The sequence below is a fragment of the Salvia splendens genome, chromosome 8 (assembly GCF_004379255.2).
Source record: "Salvia splendens isolate huo1 chromosome 8, SspV2, whole genome shotgun sequence".
Lineage (NCBI taxonomy): Eukaryota > Viridiplantae > Streptophyta > Magnoliopsida > Lamiales > Lamiaceae > Salvia > Salvia splendens.
The window spans coordinates 10,117,222-10,138,200 of NC_056039.1; the positions used below are offsets into that span (position 1 = coordinate 10,117,222).

At 41.9% G+C, this 20,979-nt stretch overlaps 2 protein-coding genes across 3 annotated transcripts; both read right to left on the minus strand.

Moving 5' to 3' along the window:
* Positions 1 to 298: 298 nt before the first annotated feature.
* LOC121743529 lies at positions 299 to 5,069 on the minus strand. 2 transcript variants are annotated; one of them, XM_042136851.1, is made up of 3 exons: positions 4,600 to 5,069; positions 2,103 to 3,588; positions 299 to 1,995 (listed from the first exon to the last, which is right to left on the minus strand). In XM_042136851.1, exons 1-3 carry the CDS (start codon positions 4,886 to 4,888, stop codon positions 1,806 to 1,808), a joined length of 1,965 nt encoding a protein of 654 aa, XP_041992785.1. In that variant the 5' UTR covers positions 4,889 to 5,069; the 3' UTR covers positions 299 to 1,805. The 2 variants fall into 2 exon arrangements, with proteins under 2 accessions (XP_041992785.1, XP_041992786.1); XM_042136852.1 differs by having other exon boundaries at positions 2,103 to 3,874; positions 4,600 to 4,735.
* A 9,668-nt stretch (positions 5,070 to 14,737) lies between these two features.
* On the minus strand, positions 14,738 to 17,460 carry LOC121743534 (PLASMODESMATA CALLOSE-BINDING PROTEIN 2-like). Its single transcript, XM_042136860.1, has 4 exons — positions 17,306 to 17,460; positions 15,687 to 16,250; positions 15,233 to 15,368; positions 14,738 to 15,132 (listed from the first exon to the last, which is right to left on the minus strand). Exons 1-4 carry the CDS (start codon positions 17,364 to 17,366, stop codon positions 14,937 to 14,939), a joined length of 957 nt encoding a protein of 318 aa, XP_041992794.1. The 5' UTR covers positions 17,367 to 17,460; the 3' UTR covers positions 14,738 to 14,936.
* Between the last annotated feature and the right edge of the window lie 3,519 nt (positions 17,461 to 20,979).

Sequence of the window (20,979 nt, forward strand, 5' to 3'; positions counted from 1 at the left end):
TTATTCAACATGTCAATCAATATTCCATGCATCTCTTGATACATAACTCTGGAAAATCTCTTAGCTAAAATATCTTCGTGGCTATTTCTAGTGTCTTCTTTTATACGATTCTCTACATAGTCAACTTTGCATATTATATGGTCTATTGCATATTATTTCCTTTCCACGGTAGTGTATGCGTTTCTTTTTCCGCATGTAATTTAAGAAAAAATGTGTTAAATGTGTCAAGTAAATGGAAAATAAAATAAGAAATAGAAAAGGCAGAGAGATCGAAGAGAATAAATAAAGTAATAGAGAGTAAAGTAAAAGAGAAGAAATGTATTGACTTTTTTGCTAGAAAAGAAAATGACTTGACTATTAAGAAACATACCAATATGGCAAAATAATTCAACTTCTGCGGAGCAGAAGGAGGCATTATTTTGTTGCATTTTTACAAATTACCCAATGTGTCGTGTATGACAACTAAACCAACTGTCCAACTCATCCTTCTCCACACTTGACTACTTAGATTTGATCCAACATCTTAGAAACAATCTTAGAGATCTACAGTGGAGCGGACGATAATTTGCCCGATGCATCGGACGTGCTATCATCCGCCACTGTAGCTATGTGGGCGATGACTGATGCATCATCCGCGGACGACAGGCCATAGAACACGCATCGGGCGTGCTATCGTCCACCCCATTGCGGGCGACGCGGACGATAGCACGCTCAATGCAAAGCGTTTTCCTTTATTTATTTTATTTTATTTTCTTAATCTATAAATACCTCACATTCTCATTCCATTTTCCACACTTCAACACACACCATTCTTTCTCCCCCATCTCTCATCAATTCTCTATTCCCCACATACAAACTCTTTTTTTAACTAAAAAAATGAGACCCGGCGACGACTGAAGTACCTCGGAGGGCATTAATTCGATTGCGTTCATGAGGCTTCTAAAATCCCGTTGGTGTACCCAACTCGCTATGCAGAACAAATCAGAGAATGCAATAAATTCCACTAAACCGAAGCTTTGAGAAATTACGATAATCAGCAAGAAATTCCTTTGACAGACCATCCTTAAGCTAGCGAATTTTCAAGTGTCTTTGACAGAATATCACCATGCTAAGCTCTCCAATTAAGAAGTGATTTTCCAGTGACTCATTTCCATGTTTTCATAATCTCAATGTTAGAGCTGCATCACAAAACTACATCCACCAGAATTCCCCATAAACTAACAAGATCCTTATGCCCTCTGATACTTTGCAATACTTAGCCACCGTGTTTTCTTCAACAGTAGAGTAATCAACAACCATATGCAAGTATGTGAGTCCCAATCATACCACGGCAAGAATTGATCACAGAAAGCCTTATTCGAAACTCTGATGTTAATTTGAGAATATTAGCCCCCCAACATGTTCTCCAAGTAGTTGAATCTCAAAACCTTCCATGGCCACAGATTTCCATTATCAATCGCATACAAGTACCTGATCATCATAGAAGCGTTTCTCCAAATAGGCCATGTTAGGCCAAAGGTAAACAATCATATAAAGAGAGCAACTAACAGCTCTCCGATGTCTCAAAATGTTATCTAACCACAACTTTCAAGCTAGACCTTCGAAGTCTTCTTAAAGCAAAACTAAAATAAGAACCTAAATACTGCTTTGTATCTCAAAGCTACATATTCAGCAGCCAATACCTAGGGGAGGAGAAGGCTAAATATAATTACTTTTCAATTCAAACCATTTCACATCACCATGAAGTCATGAATCAAATACAAATATTCATACCTTCTCCCCCTCCAACTGCAAATACTTTGAGCTTATGTAGCAGCTGCCAGCCCTGAATCAGGACTGAACTCTGCAACAGCAACCTTAATTGGTTTCCATCCTGACTGATAATTATATATAATCCACTTTTTCATGTTAATTACCATTTGCAAGATCTGGAGAATTTCACCCAATGGAAGCTCTTGTAAGCACATCTTTTTCATAACAGTTGCTGCCTCATACCTAAACATTAAGTTACAAAAGATTTTAGGAACAGGAAGTAAGGAAATTATTCAAAACATTTCACAAGTCTTCAGCAAATTATGCACTCATCAAAGATAATAAATTACCTGCAGTTTGTTTCCAGTATAGCAGATCTTCCAGAAGAGGACGAAAGAAATTTTTGGATTTCATCCCATGTTGATTTTGAATACTTGTTTGCATCACCACCCATAGGGTTCAGACATTGCCATAGTCTCTCATTTTTTCCAATATACAACTGTAGGGAACCTATTTGTTGCAGTACAACCAATTGCTGGTCAAGTGCACATGACAAAGCTTTCTTAACATCAGTATTGCGATGTCGGATGTCTCCATATCTGATGCAATCTGCAATATTATCCTCTGTTGGCATAATCTTCTCAATTCTTAGGGTGTTTAAAGCCAGTAGGACAATCCCAATAAGACCTTGTATATATTCAGAAGGTTTAGGGCATCCTGATGTTCCCCATGAACCATTTACAGAGATGGCAGCAGTTCCTGATCCAGATGACAACTGTGCTAATGCATCTTGATTACCATGTGGATACCTGTTGTTTTGACCGTCTTGATAAAAAGATCTCTTCTGAGCATTAAATCCTTTTTGCTGAGAATTCGAGTTTACTCTGTTTGGCGATTCACTAGACATTGGTCTTCTCTCTCCTTCATTACGTTGTTGCGAAGCAGGTGCACTTTGATCATTTCTTGTGTGCTCAGAAATGTTTAAATTGAAAATATCAGGAACGTTGGTTGGAGGAGCTGTGGTCAAGTTAGGTGAATCAGGTCTGCGATTTAATGCATTAGAAGGATGCCAATGCGGGTTAGTTAGAGACGAGCTAACAGGCAGTGCTGCAGTTTCAGTGGGGAGGCCGTTTGGTCTTAATGGCTGAGGGTAGTGAATTTGATGAGAGACATGAGGCTGGGAATTGTCTGCTCGCGACAAATTAGGATTACCAGGATAATACGAGTTCCCTATTCCACTGCTAGCAACTTTTGGATTATATGCAGTAGATAAGTCCTGGTGTTCATTGAACTGCTTAGGGTGTAGATATCCTGGATGAAAATTTCCACTGTTAGATTCTTCTTCAGACCCAATCATGCTACTAGAGGTTCTTGGCATAGAAGGTTGAGTGAAGTTCCTGCGAGGTTGTTTGCCTTTATATTTTACATCTGTTCCTCTTCCCATATTTGAATATTTTTGGTTTCCCAACTGAGAACTTTCATAAAACGATTCCACTGGTTTGTTACCCATAATGGTATCTGTACGTAATGAGTCAGAGGTTGGTATATGCCCATAGCTGTTACTTACAAATTGAGCAGTTTCAACTGTTGTAAGTGGTGGCCCTCCTGCTACTAGACTAGTCCAGAGCCATACACTCTTTGCAGCAGCAAGAAGTGGCGCAGAAGCTTTTTGTGGTTGAGCAAGAAGAATATTATACCGACGCATCCGTAGTTGATGCAAAGCATTCGAGAAATCTCTGTCTCCGGAAATCAATAAATAATTGGCAGGTGCAGGATTGTCAACAGCCCAAAATAACATATCCACTAGAATCTTCTTGTCACTAGCATCTTTAGCACCTGATGACATTTCAATGAAAGCTTGAACTGATAACGCAGCATGGCCTCATAAATTTATGTGTTAATCTATATTTATTTAATTGCACAATATAATGAACACAGGAAATATGATCAAACTAGCTAACCATTGCAATTCTAAATTCTAAATAATACTATAATGTTGAACTTGAGAATATAGAAGGGTCGTATTGCCCTCCAAGACATGCAATTTTCTGGACCTTTGCATCCGCAGTTGGGTCTCTGGCTGACTGCTTATGGACATCTCCACCAGAAACAATCTAAAACACTAATCATTCACAATTTCTTGTTAGTGTTTTCAGCTATTAACTTTTTTACATCAACAGAAATTGTAACAACAAATGTGCTCGACACCTCGACTTAAATGTTGCTTGGAAAAGCTTGGGATTACATATTTCAGTGAGCTAAAGTAAGACTTGCAATCTTTTCCAGGATAAGAGCACTTATCCCAGAAAGAAAATTGCTAATTACTTCAGTGTAAAATTTTGGCCCTAACATATGCTCATCTCTCTCTCTCTCTCTCTCTCTCACACACACACACACACAGACACGCATGCAAATTCGCACACTGATCTATCAATGCTATTCGCCAGGATTAGAGTGGAAATTTTGGACCTAAAATATGATTCTCTCACACACGCATGCAGATTCAGACAGAGAACTAGCAAAACTGAGAACCAAAACACAATCATAGTGATATATACGCCATGATCATACAAAGATAAAGAAGAAATTATGAATCGACAAGTTTATAATAAATAACAAATTAGAATAAAATAAACCCTTAAATTAAGTCTCTCAACTTCACTATACTGTACTGTGCCCGATCTGCTCATGAAATCCAACTGAACTTAGGGCTCACTCAATTCCGCATAACCGATCTACTCATCAACGAAATCAATTTACCGAAATTGAATAATTAAAACGAATAAACACGCAAAAGACGACTGGATCCAAAAGATTCAACAGGCCAAAAATAAATTGCAGATTTACCGGCGGGGACGTGATTGAGGGCTACACCGGTGCTGTTGAGCGCCTGCTGGACAGCGGGGGAGATTCTGGTGGTATCGCCGTAAGCGGAGACGGAGACGGGCCCACAGTAGTTCATTTTAACGAGCGCGGAGCTTATATTCTGCGCTATGGCGTGGGGATCGCACACCTTCGGCACGTGACAGTTCTCTATATCCCACCACACCGAGGTCTTGGCCTTGATGTACTGTTCCTCTGCCGTCTCGGCCGCCGCGGCCGGAATATGCTGCGTCTGCGCTCCGTCTCCGCCCATCGCTCCGCAAGGTTTAATCCAACGGTTGGATTATATCACAGTGGCGTCGAAAAGCGCACGGGCGAATGGCAGAGGGGGTGTAGGAGGCTCAGGTATAGGGAGGGAAGGCGCACGATAGCATGAAAGAGGGCGTGAAGAGGTGGTCTTTTTCGAAGTCTGAGTGATTTAGAGTGGTAAATATAAATGCGGGGTGGGTTCTATCGTGCGCACTGGGCCAAGATGGTTAGTTTCCCAGAAGTCCACAATTTCTTGTTTTATAATTTTATTTTATTTGGTGTACTAACTTTATAAAACTCTTAGGCCATCACCAACGCTCTCTCTTATCCGTCTCTTAACCGTTCCATCTTTTACCTATTCATGAGCCCCACTGTACTTTTCACCATATCTCTTAACTAAGAGACAGCACTTGCAACCCTTCATCTCTTATCCGTCTCTTAACCATCTCATATCTTAACTATTCATTCAATTTCATTTTTTATTTTTATTTCAAACAAATTCAATTAATAAAAACGCACTTCATTAAATAAAATAAAATTACAACTTAAAATCCTAAAAAAATACATAATTAAATTCATGGCAAAATAAATAAAAAAAGACATAAAATAAAATACAAATTTATAGAAATTATAAAACCTACTCCGCCGGCGAATCATCCCCCGAAGGCGGTGGCGATGCACTGAATGGAAGCGGAATACCAAGTTGTCCCGCCAGATACACAATGCCGGCATGATGGGCTTGATATTGGGCGAGCGTCATCCAGGAAGTTTCTGTCATCGTGGCGGTGAAGTACATGGACATTAGGAGGAGGGCTGCCCTTGGGAACCCGCCTGGCTTGATTCATCTCGGCCCCTCCTTCCTCTAGCCGCCTTTGCCGCCTTGGTCCCTTACGGCCGACGGCGCACACGGGAAGACCCCCTGCATCGTCTGTCGTGCCCTCAAACTCCTGCGAGACAACCCCACTAGACGAGTATTGGCCACCCGTCGTGTGCTTCGTGCTTTTCGAGGTCGAGCCCGTGCTGGACTGGACACCGCCGGCCCACCTTTCGACGTCTTTGATGGCCTCCCAAACATCGGCATGTTTGAATTCTTTGCTGTTGTCGTCGAAATAGACTCGCAAAGCCGATCTCAGAATGTCGGCTTCAGTGGCTGCGCTTTGGTAATGAGCCGCTTCATTCTTGTAGATGCGGCAAATTCTTTTGACATCTCTGTCGACTCGGTCAAAATGACTTCGGAGCACCTTCAATGTGTGGCGGCGGGACCCCTTCGACTTAATCTCGTTATAGGCCTCGGTGACATTTTCCCAAAAGCACTTTCGGGATTGTTGATTCCCAACGATGGGATCGTATGAGACGCTGATCCAGGCGTTGTACAGAGCCATCGTGTCCTTGCGGCTGTACGGATGACGACCTACATCCTCCTCCTCCTCGGCCGCCTCCTCCTCTTCCTCCACGGCGTCGAATGCCCTGGAGCTTCCACCGCCTCGTCCTCCTTCCGGATTGGGTTCATCCGAATAATCCTCCCTAATTTGGGATAATCCCTGCGAATACCTCGGGCCGGAGGGACGAGCGTATGCATCCACATCAAAATGGGGTGGTTGTCGCGCTGGTGCGTGGCGAGCTGGCGCGCCAGCCGTCTCGGCGAGACCGGGACGAGATGGGACGCTGCAACGCGTCTCGCTGCCGTCTCATCTCGGAGGGACGAGATACGAGACACCCGCACGACGCGTTGCGGGTGCTCTTAATTGAATTTATTTATTGCGTTGTTGTGGAAACTTTATTTAAATTCGAAGACTAGTGTGGAGACTTTGGAATGAGTGTGGACTAGGGTAGTCTTTTTGTCTGTTTGGCATGCGTAATGACGGATTTACCCCCTACTAGGAAAATCGCTGGCCCACGTGGACGTGGCGTGCTTTATTGGATAAAGAAAAGGCCGGTCTCATGCGATGAGTTGAATTATATACTCTCTCTATTCCCTAAATTTTGTTAAAGTTTGATCAGACACGAATTTTAAAAATATATAATGCAAAGTAGATTAAAAAAGTTAGTAGGATATGGATACTACTTTTAAATTATTAGATTTATAATAAAATATGAATGAGAATAAGTTAGTGGAATATGAGGTCTATTATCAAAAATGGTAAAAATTGAAATGTAATAAATTTTATGGGATGAACAAAAATGAAAAAATGTGATAAAATTTCAGGGACGGAGTGAGTATCCCATTTATGGCTATAGATTAAAGCGCATTCAAATCATTTTTATTTATTGTAATTGTCATTTAATCAAATCATTCACGGACAAAAGAGAGTATATTTTTTAGGATTAAACATCACGATCAAAAAAGTACTTCAGTTTAAGAGTCGGTAGGCTTGAATTATTTATAATTGAATAGCAGCCTAATAACTTATTATGACGACCCAAAATAGAGTAGATTAAGATCCCTGATCATGGGCAGTAGGCCTTAAAGCTAACTACTCTATGTTACCATGTGTGCTTCATGGTCAAATACATTAAAAATGTGGAAGTGATTTTTTTTTCATTATAGATGTAATGATTAGATCCACATGATCACCTATTGAGACATTTTTTGTCTGAAACAACTGCGAAATAGTGAGTCTCAGGGTGTCCACTATAAGGCGGACACGCCCAATAGCCCTGCCCCAGTTTTTGTCCATAGCCCCAATTTTGTTGTCCATAGCCCCAAAATTCTATTTCCGCCACTATAGTGGACAACTCCAATAGCCCCCGAATTTTATAATCAATTTTTATTTTTAAATATTTTTTAGTTTCAATCAAGTGTAATTTAAATAATCGCAGTATAAATAACTAGAATACGAGGTAATTAGGCCCGAATATTCGTTGTATTGCAAACCGATAAAATTATACAACGAATAATTAAAATAAAATACAACTACAAAACTCCGGCACCGTCTACTCGGTGTCGGAGTCGGCTTCCTCGTCTTCCTCTTCTTCTTCTTCTTCTCCTCTTCCTCCTCTCTCGCTGCTGCCGGCCGCGGTATCCCCAGGCGCATTATCAACCAACCCCAGTCGACTCTCAAGCCGATTGAAGAGCCTCTTGTAGACGTTCCTGACGTACGGGTCAGTTTCACCTGCGTATGACCTGCATACGTCTTGCAGTTGTTGCATCAACGTTACGTCTATGCTATTGGCCAATACCTCGTGGGGTTGCACCGTGGGCTGTGGGATTGGGGCAGACTGGGGGATGCGCGATCCGGACGCGGCCGCCGTTTGGCGTGAGGCACTTCTACCCCCTCTGGCTTTGCGGATAGCGGCCTGTTGTCCCATGGGCCGTCGTCGCCTAATGTGAGTCGCGGCTGGCTCTTCGACTTGCTCGTCGGACTGCTCGAACTCGTGCGAGCCGCTCCCACTGCTGTATTCCCGGGCAAGGTTGTGCCTTGTGCGCTTCGGGCCAGGAGCTGTTTCCACCTCGTTCGCCACGATCGACCTGAATTTCGGACAATCCGCGAGGACAAGATACTCCTCCCACAAGGTGAACTTCGGCTGGCCCGTCTTGTGGTATTGGCCCTCCGACAGGGTCTTAACATCTGCTACGCTCCGGCCACTCTCGGCGTGGCGAAGGTTGTTCTCGTATATGGACGCGAACAGCTTGGTAGCCCGCAGTATCCTACCGAACTTTTTTCGGATCTGTTCTGGGTCGCGCTTCTCGGCGCCGTCGGGCTTCAATTCCTCGTATGCCATCATGACGCGCCTCCAAAAACTCCCCGACTCCTGATCGGTACCCACCACGGGGTCCGAAGTGATAGAATCCCACGCCTTCGCCACGGCAATGCTCTCGTCTTTGTTGTATGGCTTGCCGCGGCTGGACCCCTCGGGCTGATCACCGCTACCGCCGGTGCCACTGCCCTCGCTACTCGCAATGCCGGGGCAGCTGCCCGAGTGTCCACCGACGTTGCCGGTGCCACGACTGCCGCCTCCGCCCCTAGGGCCTCTGCCCCTACCGCCACCAGAGCCCCGACTGCCGCTATCTCCTCGGGTCGGAACGGATGTTTCCACCCGCGCTGCCGGCGTATCTGGGATGCCGGAACTGAGCAGACCCAGCATAGTATCAAATGCGTCTTGATCTGCTTCGTTGATCGGAGATTGGCTGGCTTGGAAAGGGGAACCCGGCCGCGGCAGGTGAAGCGCGTCTAGGTTGGGTCGGTAATCTCCAAAAGCGGAACGACTCAGATTCCGATGTAAAGCGGGCGGCGTTGGTGAGGATCTCCACGACTGAGATGGAGGAAGGGGTGGACTCGATGCCCACGGTGGTGGAGATTGATTCCAACTCCAAGGCTGTGACGGAGCCGCATATCCACCAAATCCCGACGGCTGAGAAGCATATCCGCCAATACCCGATGGCGGCGAATGATGGGCCGACGGCTGAGATGGATTGCTGTCATATCCCGATTCCTCAGTGTCGGGTGATTCGTCGTCTCCTCGGTGCATTTTGTAGAGAGTGTTTTTGTAGAAAGTGGGTGTATGGATTTTGTGAAAATGGGAGTGGGGGAGGAGGGGGAGTGGTATTTATAGATGAAAAAACGAAAAAAAAATTCAAAAAATGCGGCTATAGCCGCGGCGGATATCCGCCACTATAATAGCCGCGGCTATAGCCGCGCCTATACACCCACCGCCGCGTCCTCGCCCCACTCGCGGCGAAGCCTCGTCCGCCGCCCTCCCCCCTCCAGCCGCGTCCACCCTCGCGGCGGACACCCCCTCCACTATAATAGCCGCGCCTACCGCCCCCCACCCCCCCTTCGCGGCGTCTGCCGCGTCCACTCCATAGTGGACGCTCTCACAGTGTGTTTCACTGCGAAATAGTGAGTCTCACAGTGCTTCATGGTCAAATACATTAAAAATGTGCAAGCTTTCCATGTGTGTTCATTTTAATTGATATGGAAAGCTTAGAATACAATCTTGAAGAGATTAGTTACTGTTTAACCGGAGTAATATTTTGCTGTGGTTCAACCTCCAATAATTAGATCCAGAAATAGAATTATCAGCCTTATTTTATCATTTAATTAAAAGGGTATAAGGAGTGTTCTGCCTAAAATGTCATCATCCCAAAAAAAATTCACATCCCGCCACCTCCAAATTTATGTACGGGAACCCTACCCAATCTGACATCATTTTAGGATCAAATAAAGCATATGCATTTTATTACACCCATTTTTGAACAAGCGTGAAGAGAAAAGAGATGCAGTCATCACAATAGCGGGGCAAAGGTATGAACATTTGTATCCAATTTTTAATCTATCCATTGCTGCTATGAACCTCTAATACCTGACCCGATCTGTGGAATTAAACGAAATTAAACTGTAGCACTACCTTTCAATGGAAGATGCGAATTGAATGGGGAATTAGGGCTGGGGTGCCATTTCTGTGTGAACCAAAGGAATTGAGTGATGCTCCGATTTTTGGAGGTGAATCAATAATTCGCAGGGGCAAATATGGTATATGTCCCTAGTTTCTAGGCACAACTCTCAATGCAAGAATTTAAAACCACCAAAAGATCGAGAATTGAAATAATGGTAAGAGCATTAGTAGTGGTGCGGATTTCCCGGTAGACATCCTAGCTGACATCCCACTGCACATTGGCGGACATCCCGACGGACTTCCCACAATAAAAATTCACAAATTAAACAATTTAATGAATTAAAATTTTGACACAAATACGGGAAAATGAAACCACTTTATTTTAAAAAAACATACTTAATTAAAAAAAATACATAATTATTAAAAAAATTACATTGTTAAAAAAACCGCCTTCTCACTCCTCGGATTCCCCGCCGCCAGTCCCCTCGTCGTCCCCGCCGCTGCCACCCCCCTCGTCGTCACTCTCCGACATGTCTCTGAACCCCAAATCGCGCCGCATACTGTTGATGATATACTTAAACGACCGCTTGTAATGGCGGTCCGTCGATTGGCGCCATTCAACCATTGCACGTAACAAGGTTTCATGTGCCGCGATGCGGGCGAATGAGGGGTTCTCGTGATCGTTTTGGGTGGGTGCTGCCGATTGGGCGTCGCTGGATCCGCTGGCGCTTCCCCTCGCCATCCGTGCCGTGGACTTTTGCCCAACCGGGCGACGGCGGCGGCCCGACGATGTGGGCGTCCGGAACTCTGCCTCGGCGGGGAGGAGTTCGTGGGAACCAGCACTGTTACTATACTCCCCAGAGGCGCTGATCTTCGTCCGCTTCGGCCAGCCAGATTCAACACCCGCAGTGAACTTGGCCGAAGTCTGCACCACAAGATAGACCTCCCAATATTTGAATTCTCCAAACCACTATGCAGTGTCGATGAACTGATGGTGAGACAGAAGCTTCACATCCTCGGCAGACATGCCGCTGGTTGTCGAGCGGAGGTTGTTTGTGTAAATGCCGGAAAATCGGCTGAGCTGCCTCCTTAGCCCCTCCCACTGTTTCCGGCATTGCTCTCCGTTGTGAGGCTTCCCCCCTGGCGGTTTGAATTGGAGGTAGCTTTGGCTAATGCGCCACCACATCGTGTTGATGTGCTGGTTAGCCCCGATGTACGGATCCTCCACCACACTGATCCACGCCTTCGCCAGCGTGATGCACTCCGCCATGCTCCAGACGGTCATCTTCTTCCCACTGGACCCCTCCCCCACCTTAGCTGCCCCCGCCCCTCCCTCTTCCCTGCCCCTCCCTTTCCCTGCCCTCCCTCTCCTGCCTGTCGCCGTTGGTGGGTCGGTGGGAGAATCCCGGATCGGAGATAGCCCAAACTCCTCAAGCGAGAACGTCTCGATGCCAGTGAACTGAGTCTCGAGAGGAGTACTCGGCGGGTTGTCTGGCGCCAGTAAATCCATATATGGCCGATAGACGTTGTCTGCCGGCAATTGCATCATCCCTTGCCTACTTCCCCCGCAGCGCCAGGCGATCCCTGTATCATCCCCGACATCATCATCCCTGGCATTTGGGGCATCATCCCCAGCATTTGGGCCATTCCGGGACTCGCCCCGGGCATCTGGGACATTTGAGGCATCATTTCATACCACTGTGGGTACATGTTGTAGTACCCGGGCATCATCCCCGCCGTCGTTTGAGATTGGGGCATCATCCCCGGCATTTGGGGCATCACGGCGGACATCGGCGTACTACCTCCGACGGGAAAATAAGGCACCCGTGACTCGCTCGTGGTGGGGGAATCGCTATTGTGGTGCTCCATTGTTCTTCGAAAGAAAAGTATTTTAGAGAGAGAGATACTCGTTAATACAAGTGGTGTGAATGGAATCAAGTTCAACGATACGTATTTATAGAATTATTAAAAAAAGAAATTAATGCAATAATTGGGACGTCCGCGCGGACGTCTGTGGGAGTCAACGCAATGGCGGACGTCGCGACGGATATCTGCAGAACGCTGCGGAACTCTGGTGTCCGCAGTTGATGTCCGTATCCGTGCCTCCCTTGCACAATGGCGGACATCCAGTGCGGACTCCCGACATGCCGGTCGGAATTCCGCCGGGACGAGCGCCATTGCTAATGCTCTAAATGTGAACAATGCGAGCTTGAATCTATTTCTAGGGCTGGCTTGAAAATAAACAAGTAACATGAACAAAGTTTTAAGCTCGGAAATACACCCTTTTCTACCCATTTATAGCAACTTAAACAAGCCCTAAGCAACATAATACTAGTACAGCTCAAGTAACAGATCTACAAAGGATACACTTAGATTTTTATAGAGTTAAGTCGAGAACAAAAAAGTTGTACAAAGAAACAATTACACAAAAATATGATAAATCGACAACTCACTTCACACAGACTTTAGCCACACAACCCAAGATCACAAGGGGAGGCCAGTGAAGTATTCACACAGATCAACACAAAAATAACCTTGAAACCCTAACTCGGCCTTACTGAGTAGCCTCATCAACCACCACACTCAGTGGCGGAAACTAAGTGAAGCTCACAATGAGCCTAATTCTCAAGCCCTCCCTAAAACCTTTTTTTATTTTGTATTTTTCTTATATACAAATTTTAAATTGTCCAAATTTAAGTAGGAGTATAAATTAATATGTAAAGCCCCTATTAATAATCTAAATCATCTAAAAAATATACTCTTAAGCAAAATATAATAAACATAGCCCTTATCGATATTACTTTTTGTGTCCGCAACTGACTACACTCAAACCACAAAGATTCTCTCACACACGCAAGGAATTCATATATCTCTCACATAAATCCAAACTCATTTAACTTGTCAATGTCAAGTAGGATGCGTCAAGACCAGAACGGATATGCATGGTATTGAAATTGAAGGTCGCAACCAAAGGGTGCCACTCGGCCGAGTGGCATCACCTCACTCGCCAAGGGTGGGAGCCACTGGAGTACCGAGAAGGGGCCACCCGACCAGGTGGTTCAGGAGCCATCGTACGTGCCACCTCACCTGCCTGGGTAGCCGCCTCATGAAATGGTGTGCGTGAACAAGACATTATATACAATCGAGTTCCCTTATCGACCAGTTAGGACGAGGTGAGTCCAGAGAGCTCTACATGTCCGGGTAGATTCATGCATCTAGCCCACTTAGCCGGGTAGCCTATGAGGTTTAACTTTTTGGCCCAAGATACCTTTATTCTCTTGTTTTCTGCACATTAGACATTAGTATAAAACTATAAATAGGCTTTTGGACTCATTAATTTGATACCTAGCTTATGATATTTTGTAGCTTTAAAGTCTCTTCAAGAGCAGCTTATCTTAGCTTCGTGAGTAATATGCATTCCATATTTTGTGGTTGCATTGATTTGAGTTATTAATGAATGTAAATGCATATTTTGTAGATTAGATGTTTTCTAGTTTGTGGAGCCAATTTAGTATATATATATATATATAGGGTTGCGTTAAAGATAGAACCATTCTTAAGTGTAGAACCTAGAACTCTACATATTTTATTCATTGGATGAGGAAAAAATGACGGTCAAGATTAAAAATCATACATATTAGACTATGTTTTCACGACATTCCGGACTCAACATGTGAAAAAACTCACATGTTGATGGAAGAATGAATGAAACGAAGAAGAGTCCATGCATGTTTTATTTTTTCACTTCTCTGCATTCATCCATTAATAATAGTTTTGGTTGTAATGGGAAGTTGCTGTGCAAATCAACACCATTGGATTAAAAGATCTAACGACCTCTGTTTGGCATTTGTCCTACGTTTAAGAATGGTTCTACGTTTAAGAATGGTTCTATCTTGATCACAATATATATATATATATATATATATATATATATATATATATATATATATATATATATATATATAGGGGAGCATTATGGCGCATCCTTAATTAGAGTCCTAATGTACCTTCAATCATGTGCTGCCACGTGTCACAAAAAATGCAATATCGAAAACACTAAAATGCAATATACATTTGTGAAGCTATATATGTATTTCCGTATATTGCATTTTAGTTATAGGCAAATTGCATTTTATGTTGTTGAGTTTTGCATTTTAACATAAATTGTCTTCAATGCAAAATACACTATATATAAATGCAATCCGTCTATATATAAAATGCAAATTAAACAGTCTATATCTAAAATGCAAAACTCAACAATAAAAAATGCAATCTGCCTATAACTAAAATGCAATCTGACGAAATCCATCTACAACTTCTACAAATGTATATTACTTTTTAGTGTTTACAATATTGCATTTTTTGTGCCACGTGGCAGCACATGATTGGAGGTACATTAGCACTTTAAAATTAGTTAGCATATTAATATATCCCTATATATATATATATATATATATATATATATATATATATATATATATATATATATATAATATAGTTGTTCATCTTATATGTATATTGCAAGCTCCTCCTGTTGTTACATAATATACAAATCAATCTGTCTAGGAAATGTAATGTATACGTTATCATCTCGTATATGCAGAGCTAGTGGTAGTGGGAATACACATAGAATAGAAGTAAAAGGGCACTAGAAATTCTTGAGTAATATATCCCGCAAAGAACTGTACACCCCAAAACTTGTATGCGTTCCTAACTCATAAACGCCACAGAGGAATAGTAGATAGTGGCAGAATGATGCAGGTGATGAAGCCAGCCATCGTCACGGAAGCCGAAGAAATGCTGGCGGTGGGAGGGGTTTCACCGTAGCCATCGATGCCGCCTCCCAGTGCCGGGTTGCTCGAGTTCAAAACCGTTGGAGGAATACCTGTACCACTACCAGTACCACCAAACCTACAATTGCCAATTCAAATACAGTATAAGTTTGATCAATTACTTCTGTATCATTATTAATTAATGAAATTGTGATGGCTATTAATTAACTTTTACGTACCCAGCTGGTGCTGCTCCCGATGAAAAGTCTGTCCCCGGAGTTGGCACCGCTGGATTTGTCGGAGATACTGTTGCCGGATTTGTCGGAGACGCCGTTGATGCCGACGACGATGTCGGGAAAATGCAAGAACCGGAGCCTGATTGTTATATTTGTCATGTTAGTCATCACAACATTTTTTATTATAAAAAATCTTATTTTCATATGCAAGTATAAATTATACTAGTATCATCTTTATAAAAAGCACCTACCTTTTAAAATTAATAGACAGATCTACCTTTATTGAAAACTTGCAAAAGCTACCTCACAAAAGATAATGTAGTAACAGTGGCTATTTTTTAAGACCAGTATTACCCTCTCCTTTATCTAAATCATTGTGATTTAATATTCTGATTATAAATTTTATAAGAGTGACCAGATTTCATGAGTAGATACTGAGATAAGTGAAAGTAATTACTTGGATTGGCATTGGTGAGGGTGGCAGCTCCACCGAAGTCACAGCTAGTTGGAGCTGGATTCTTCTGATAATAGGCGTTGAATGCATAGGACGCGTGATTCTCCAATGTGCTTGGATTCGAGCAGGCGGCGCCGTCCTGAATAGCGGAGCAATCCGCCCCTCCAATCCCACATGCATAATCAAGTGCTACCTGCAGAACACTCTCCGGCACCCCGCTCCGCACCACGCACCAGCTCTGCCCCCCCGCTTGGACTGGCGGATATGTGCTGACTGCCGGTTGGCCGCCTCCGGGAGGGAAGGTGGGGGTGGCTGGAAATGGGGGGTTGAGGGTTGGGTCTGTGGCGGGGGGAATGGGTGTGCCGGTGGCTGGATTGGCGGAAGGAATGGTGACTAGAGGCGGCGTGGAAGCGTCGGCGGGTGGGTAGGTTCCGGTGGCTGGGGTGGTGACGGGATTGGTTACTGGGGTGGTGACCGGATTGGTTACCGGAGAGGCCGTGAAAGGAGGATTCATGGTGTCATGTTGAGTTGTTTGGATCAACTTGTGTATCCCTTTTGCACTTGACCCTGAAAATCCGAGTGTCAACGTGTATGGATTCTTTCTTTATTAAGAGTACTATCACATTTTAATAGTATTGTGAAACGTGTATGGATTCGGATCTTGTGTCATATTTTCTGACAAAGATTAATTTAATTAGGGTAAACTACCCATAAATCAAGGGATGTCACAAAAGATGAAAATTTTGCATCTCATTTGTTACTGTTCTAGCAAAATATGCGATGATGTGTCAGCCGATTTCAAACAAGTCACCGACCAGATAAACACATATCATTTGAAGAAGTGAGTTAACATAGTCATAACAATTCTATGTGTTTAAAACCGGTTGCAATATAGGAGTATATCGCATCTTTGATCAGAAATGAGGTGAATGAGATAATTGCGAAATTTTCTTATCTCTTTTTTCAGAATTTGAAAAGGGTGACCATGAACTAGAATTTGGCCATTTATCAACAATGAATTATAGGATGTTATTGTAATTAATTTTTTAGAAAAATGCGTTCATTTAGAATTAGTCCTAATAACCAGTTATTGCCTAGGAAAGTGGATTTAATTTAACCATAATCAATCATTTACATGGTGCCATATTTGCGAAAACATTGAAAGGTCGGGATTTTGCTGACTTTACACAATTTAAAGCCCATGCAACTCGGACGTGTAAGTGTAATCAGTTAATTAATTATGTATATTAAACCTAAAATTCAAACTAAAACAGTCGCACAAGAAAAAAAAATTATATGCACGATTTAGTTCTGCATAAATCTATAGTTGTTAATCAGATCAAGTATTCTAGTGATATAAGTAATTGATAATTCTCTTTGTTTCATTTACGCTTCTCCCAATTTTCATAATCATATGTATAACACACGAAAACACATAAGCATTCAAAACAATCCTATTCTTGAATGTAAAAGATTTTATGGCAGAATTAGTCATAAGTTGGAGATAAGTTGAGAGAAGCACTTAGAAATAAAAGATGATAGTACTAATTACTAATAATTAAAAACCAAACAAACATTATGGTCTTGAAAAAAAATCAGCAGTACAGTAATGAATGAATTACCTGACGAGCAGAGAGAAAGGAGAAAGATGAAAAGGAGCTTGTTTGAAGGTGATGCATCCATTTTAATGGCTGGGGCTGAAGAGCGAAGGAGATGTGTATAAGTTAATAATGGCGTCGTCGCAGTTTTTTAAACACACGGATTTGATGGAAAAGTCGGCTGGGAAAAAAAGGCAGGAGATAAAGGGGTTAAGGATGGAAGGTATAAAGTTAAAGAAAGAAGGAATATGTGGAGTTGATCGCCAAGAAAAGTGGTTGCTTTGTCATGAAGAATGAAATTTTGAATATATTTTGCCTCAAAATACTGGAAAGAATAATCCACAAAAAATTCAAAATTAATATATTACTATTGAATTTTGATTGATTTTGTTAATGTTCAGTGTAGGCATGTACACGGTTCAAAAACTGTCGGTTCACGGTTCAAGATACCGGTGGTTCACGGTTCAAGATTTGCATGAACCTGAACCGGCCCGCCAAGGTTTCCGGTGGTTCCGGTTCAAAACCGCCGATTTTCGGCCAAAAACAGCCGGTTCCGGGCCGGTTCGGTGGTTTGATTTTATTTTTTATTTTTTGCTTTTTTTCTTTATTTATCTATGAAATGTGCGTAAATAAAATTTAAAAAATCACGACGAAAATTGCAATTTTATTGAGAGACTACAAGTTACAATTTACAACAATTACAAATCACAAAAACCTTGAAGTCTTTAGTCTAGACTTCTTAAACAAAAAATTAAAATACAACGAGACTACTAGTCTACCAATTACAAAAAAGACTTGAAGTTCTAAACAATAAATTTATAAGTACATATACTCTTGGTCGGCGAAGGAGATGTTTCTACATAACTAAATTCAGGACACATTTAACAATTAAACCTTAAATGTTGAGTTTAGTCTAACAATCAACAATTATAGTAGAACTGTCAAAAGTTTCCCGGATTTAATAGTGTAGAGAAATCTCCTTCACCGACTAGAGTATATGCATATTTTTAAAGTATAAACAAATGAAAAAAAAGAAATAAAAGAAAAAGGACTTGAACTCAACTTAAATTTAAAATTTAAGTTGAGGTGCCTACGTATCCTCAATGCTCATTTGTAGGGATGTCAATGTAACCCGAAACCCGCTGGCCGGTCCGAATAACCCGATAAAAATACAGGGTTAGGGTTGTAATTTCGTAGCCCGAATTTAAAATCGGGCCATTCGGGCTGACCCGTTCGGGTTGTCGGGTTAGGCGGGCTGACCCGTTCGGGTTGCGGGTCGGCCCGTCGGGTTGAAGGCTTCTGCACAACGAGTAGTTTTTGTAACGGTCATAACTTTCTCTACAAAGCTCCGATGAGACGTGCAATATATCCACGCGAAGCTTTTTCAAAGATGAAGAGAATGATATGCATTAGGGGTTTATCAGACTTCAAAATCGCGAGAAACATTGACTCAAACAAGGCTGCTGCACATCCACATATTTTGTGTACATTTTCTAATCCATTTTCTATCATTTCTCAACAAACATGTAAACATACCAAAATATAGAAATATAATCAAAATCATCCAAGACAACCCTCTAAAACCATGCAAAATCCAAATACGTCAACCGACTATATAACATCACGAAAAAAATCACTATGTGGTTCATGGATTCATAAATACTCGTATATAAAAGATTTCATTTAGTATATTTTCAATATAATAGTGCAAAGTGTTTTGGCGGCGCTTCGTCATTGAATTATGCGTACTTTGATGATTCTTAAAATAAAGATAAATTATTATTTGACTTGTTTACAGCTGGAATAAATTAAATTTGACCAATCATAATTCAAGAAAACTTAGAGTTACTCCAATTAGCTAGCATCTTGATAATTCACTCTTTAACAATTTAAAATATTTTTTTACATCTACGATGCACCTCTCACGTTATGAAAATTTTATTCAATTTTCTACGAATTGATTTATGTTTGAATTTTGAAACAAAGTGTTGATTTATGTTTTAAATACATAAACATAAACATACTATTGATAGATATTTTGTAGATAATTATGTAATGAATAAGTTATTTAAATTTAAATAATTTAATCTTTTTAAAAAATATTAAAGAAAATTAAAAATACGTATTTCATTGTTGGATGATTAATTAAAAATATGTATATAATTAAAGAAATTTTAAAATGTGTATTATTTTTTTGAAAATATTAAAAGAATTAAAAATACACATTGGCCCGAATAACCTGGTGGGTTAGCCCGAAACCCGAAGGGTTAGGGTTGAACTTTTATAATCCGAAAAAATCATAACCAGAATAGCCCGTACCCGAATGGCCCGACAACCCGAACGGGTTGGCCCGATTGACACCCCTACTCATTTGCATCGAGGAATCAAAGCCCACGTAGTTCTCTTACCTTACTTACCTATTTGGCTTGGCCGACGGTTGACGGTTGGCCTAAGCTTCATCCCCGGTGAATTCTTCTTGTGATGCCTCCTGACGATCATCCCAATTGGGTTGTTGATCTCTGATGGCAGCTTTGCACCAATCATCAAGTAACATCACGGCTTTCATATTTTGCGCGGAGAGCTTACTTCTTGATTCATCCAGCACACGTGCTCCAACACTGAAAGCGGACTCGACGGCGACAGTGGAAGCCGAAACTGAAAAAATCTCCTTGGCCATTGACGCAAGTATGGGAAAATCTTTCTCATGTGTTCCCCACCAATCGAGGATGTCGATTTGGGCGGGAGTAGGACCTTCATCACTAAAGGAAAATAGTGAATCGTAATATAAATCCAACTCACTCATCATACCTGAGGTCGACCTCCCGCCGATGCTGTAGGCATATAGGTCGGCTAACTGGGATTGCGCGTCGGGATCATCATAAATATTTTGAAATGCGAAGGTATGTTGTTGAGGTGAGGGTCTTCTGACTTGGTGGGTACTGTTATACTTGGTTTCATATTCGATGTAGAGAGCACACAAGTTATACTCGAAGGTTTGTTGGACAATTGCTCGGGTTAGGAGGTTTATTTGAAATGTTTCTGAGAGGTATTTGAAATGTTTCTGAGAGGTCTACTCCGAATTCGTCACTGGTATCCGATTGCAATGCTTGAAGTGGACCAAGATCAATAGAACTCAAATTGTTATAATAAAAGTCTAAAATCCTGGTTGTACCGACTAATTTCCATTTCGGATCCAAGACCTTTGCAATAAAAAACACCGTTGGAATCTCACTGAAATACTTAAGTCATTTGTCAATCATATAATATAAAACACACATCAATTCAGGAGAAGAAACCGCATTTTTCATCGCAGTTTTAAAAGCAAGTGGTATATACATGTAATGCTCTAAAACACGAACACCAGTGCAATAATAAACACTCGATAATTCAACAGTTGCATTTTTGAAACATTTGAACAATTTAAATAAACTCATGCTTTGTTCCCAACAACTATGCGACAGATATAAATCACGAACGGGATAAGTTCTAAAAAAATCACACAACTCATCTCTATGCCCCAAAGTAGAATTCAGACAATCATATGTCGAATTTCATCTATGAGACACATCCATGATATTGTATACCTTACCTTCTTTTGATGGCAATACTTCTTCCAAACTTTGCCAATGGGCGGCTTTTGATAGATCACTCTAACCGCAGTTCTAATAGGACTAATATGTTTTTGCCATAAATCAAGC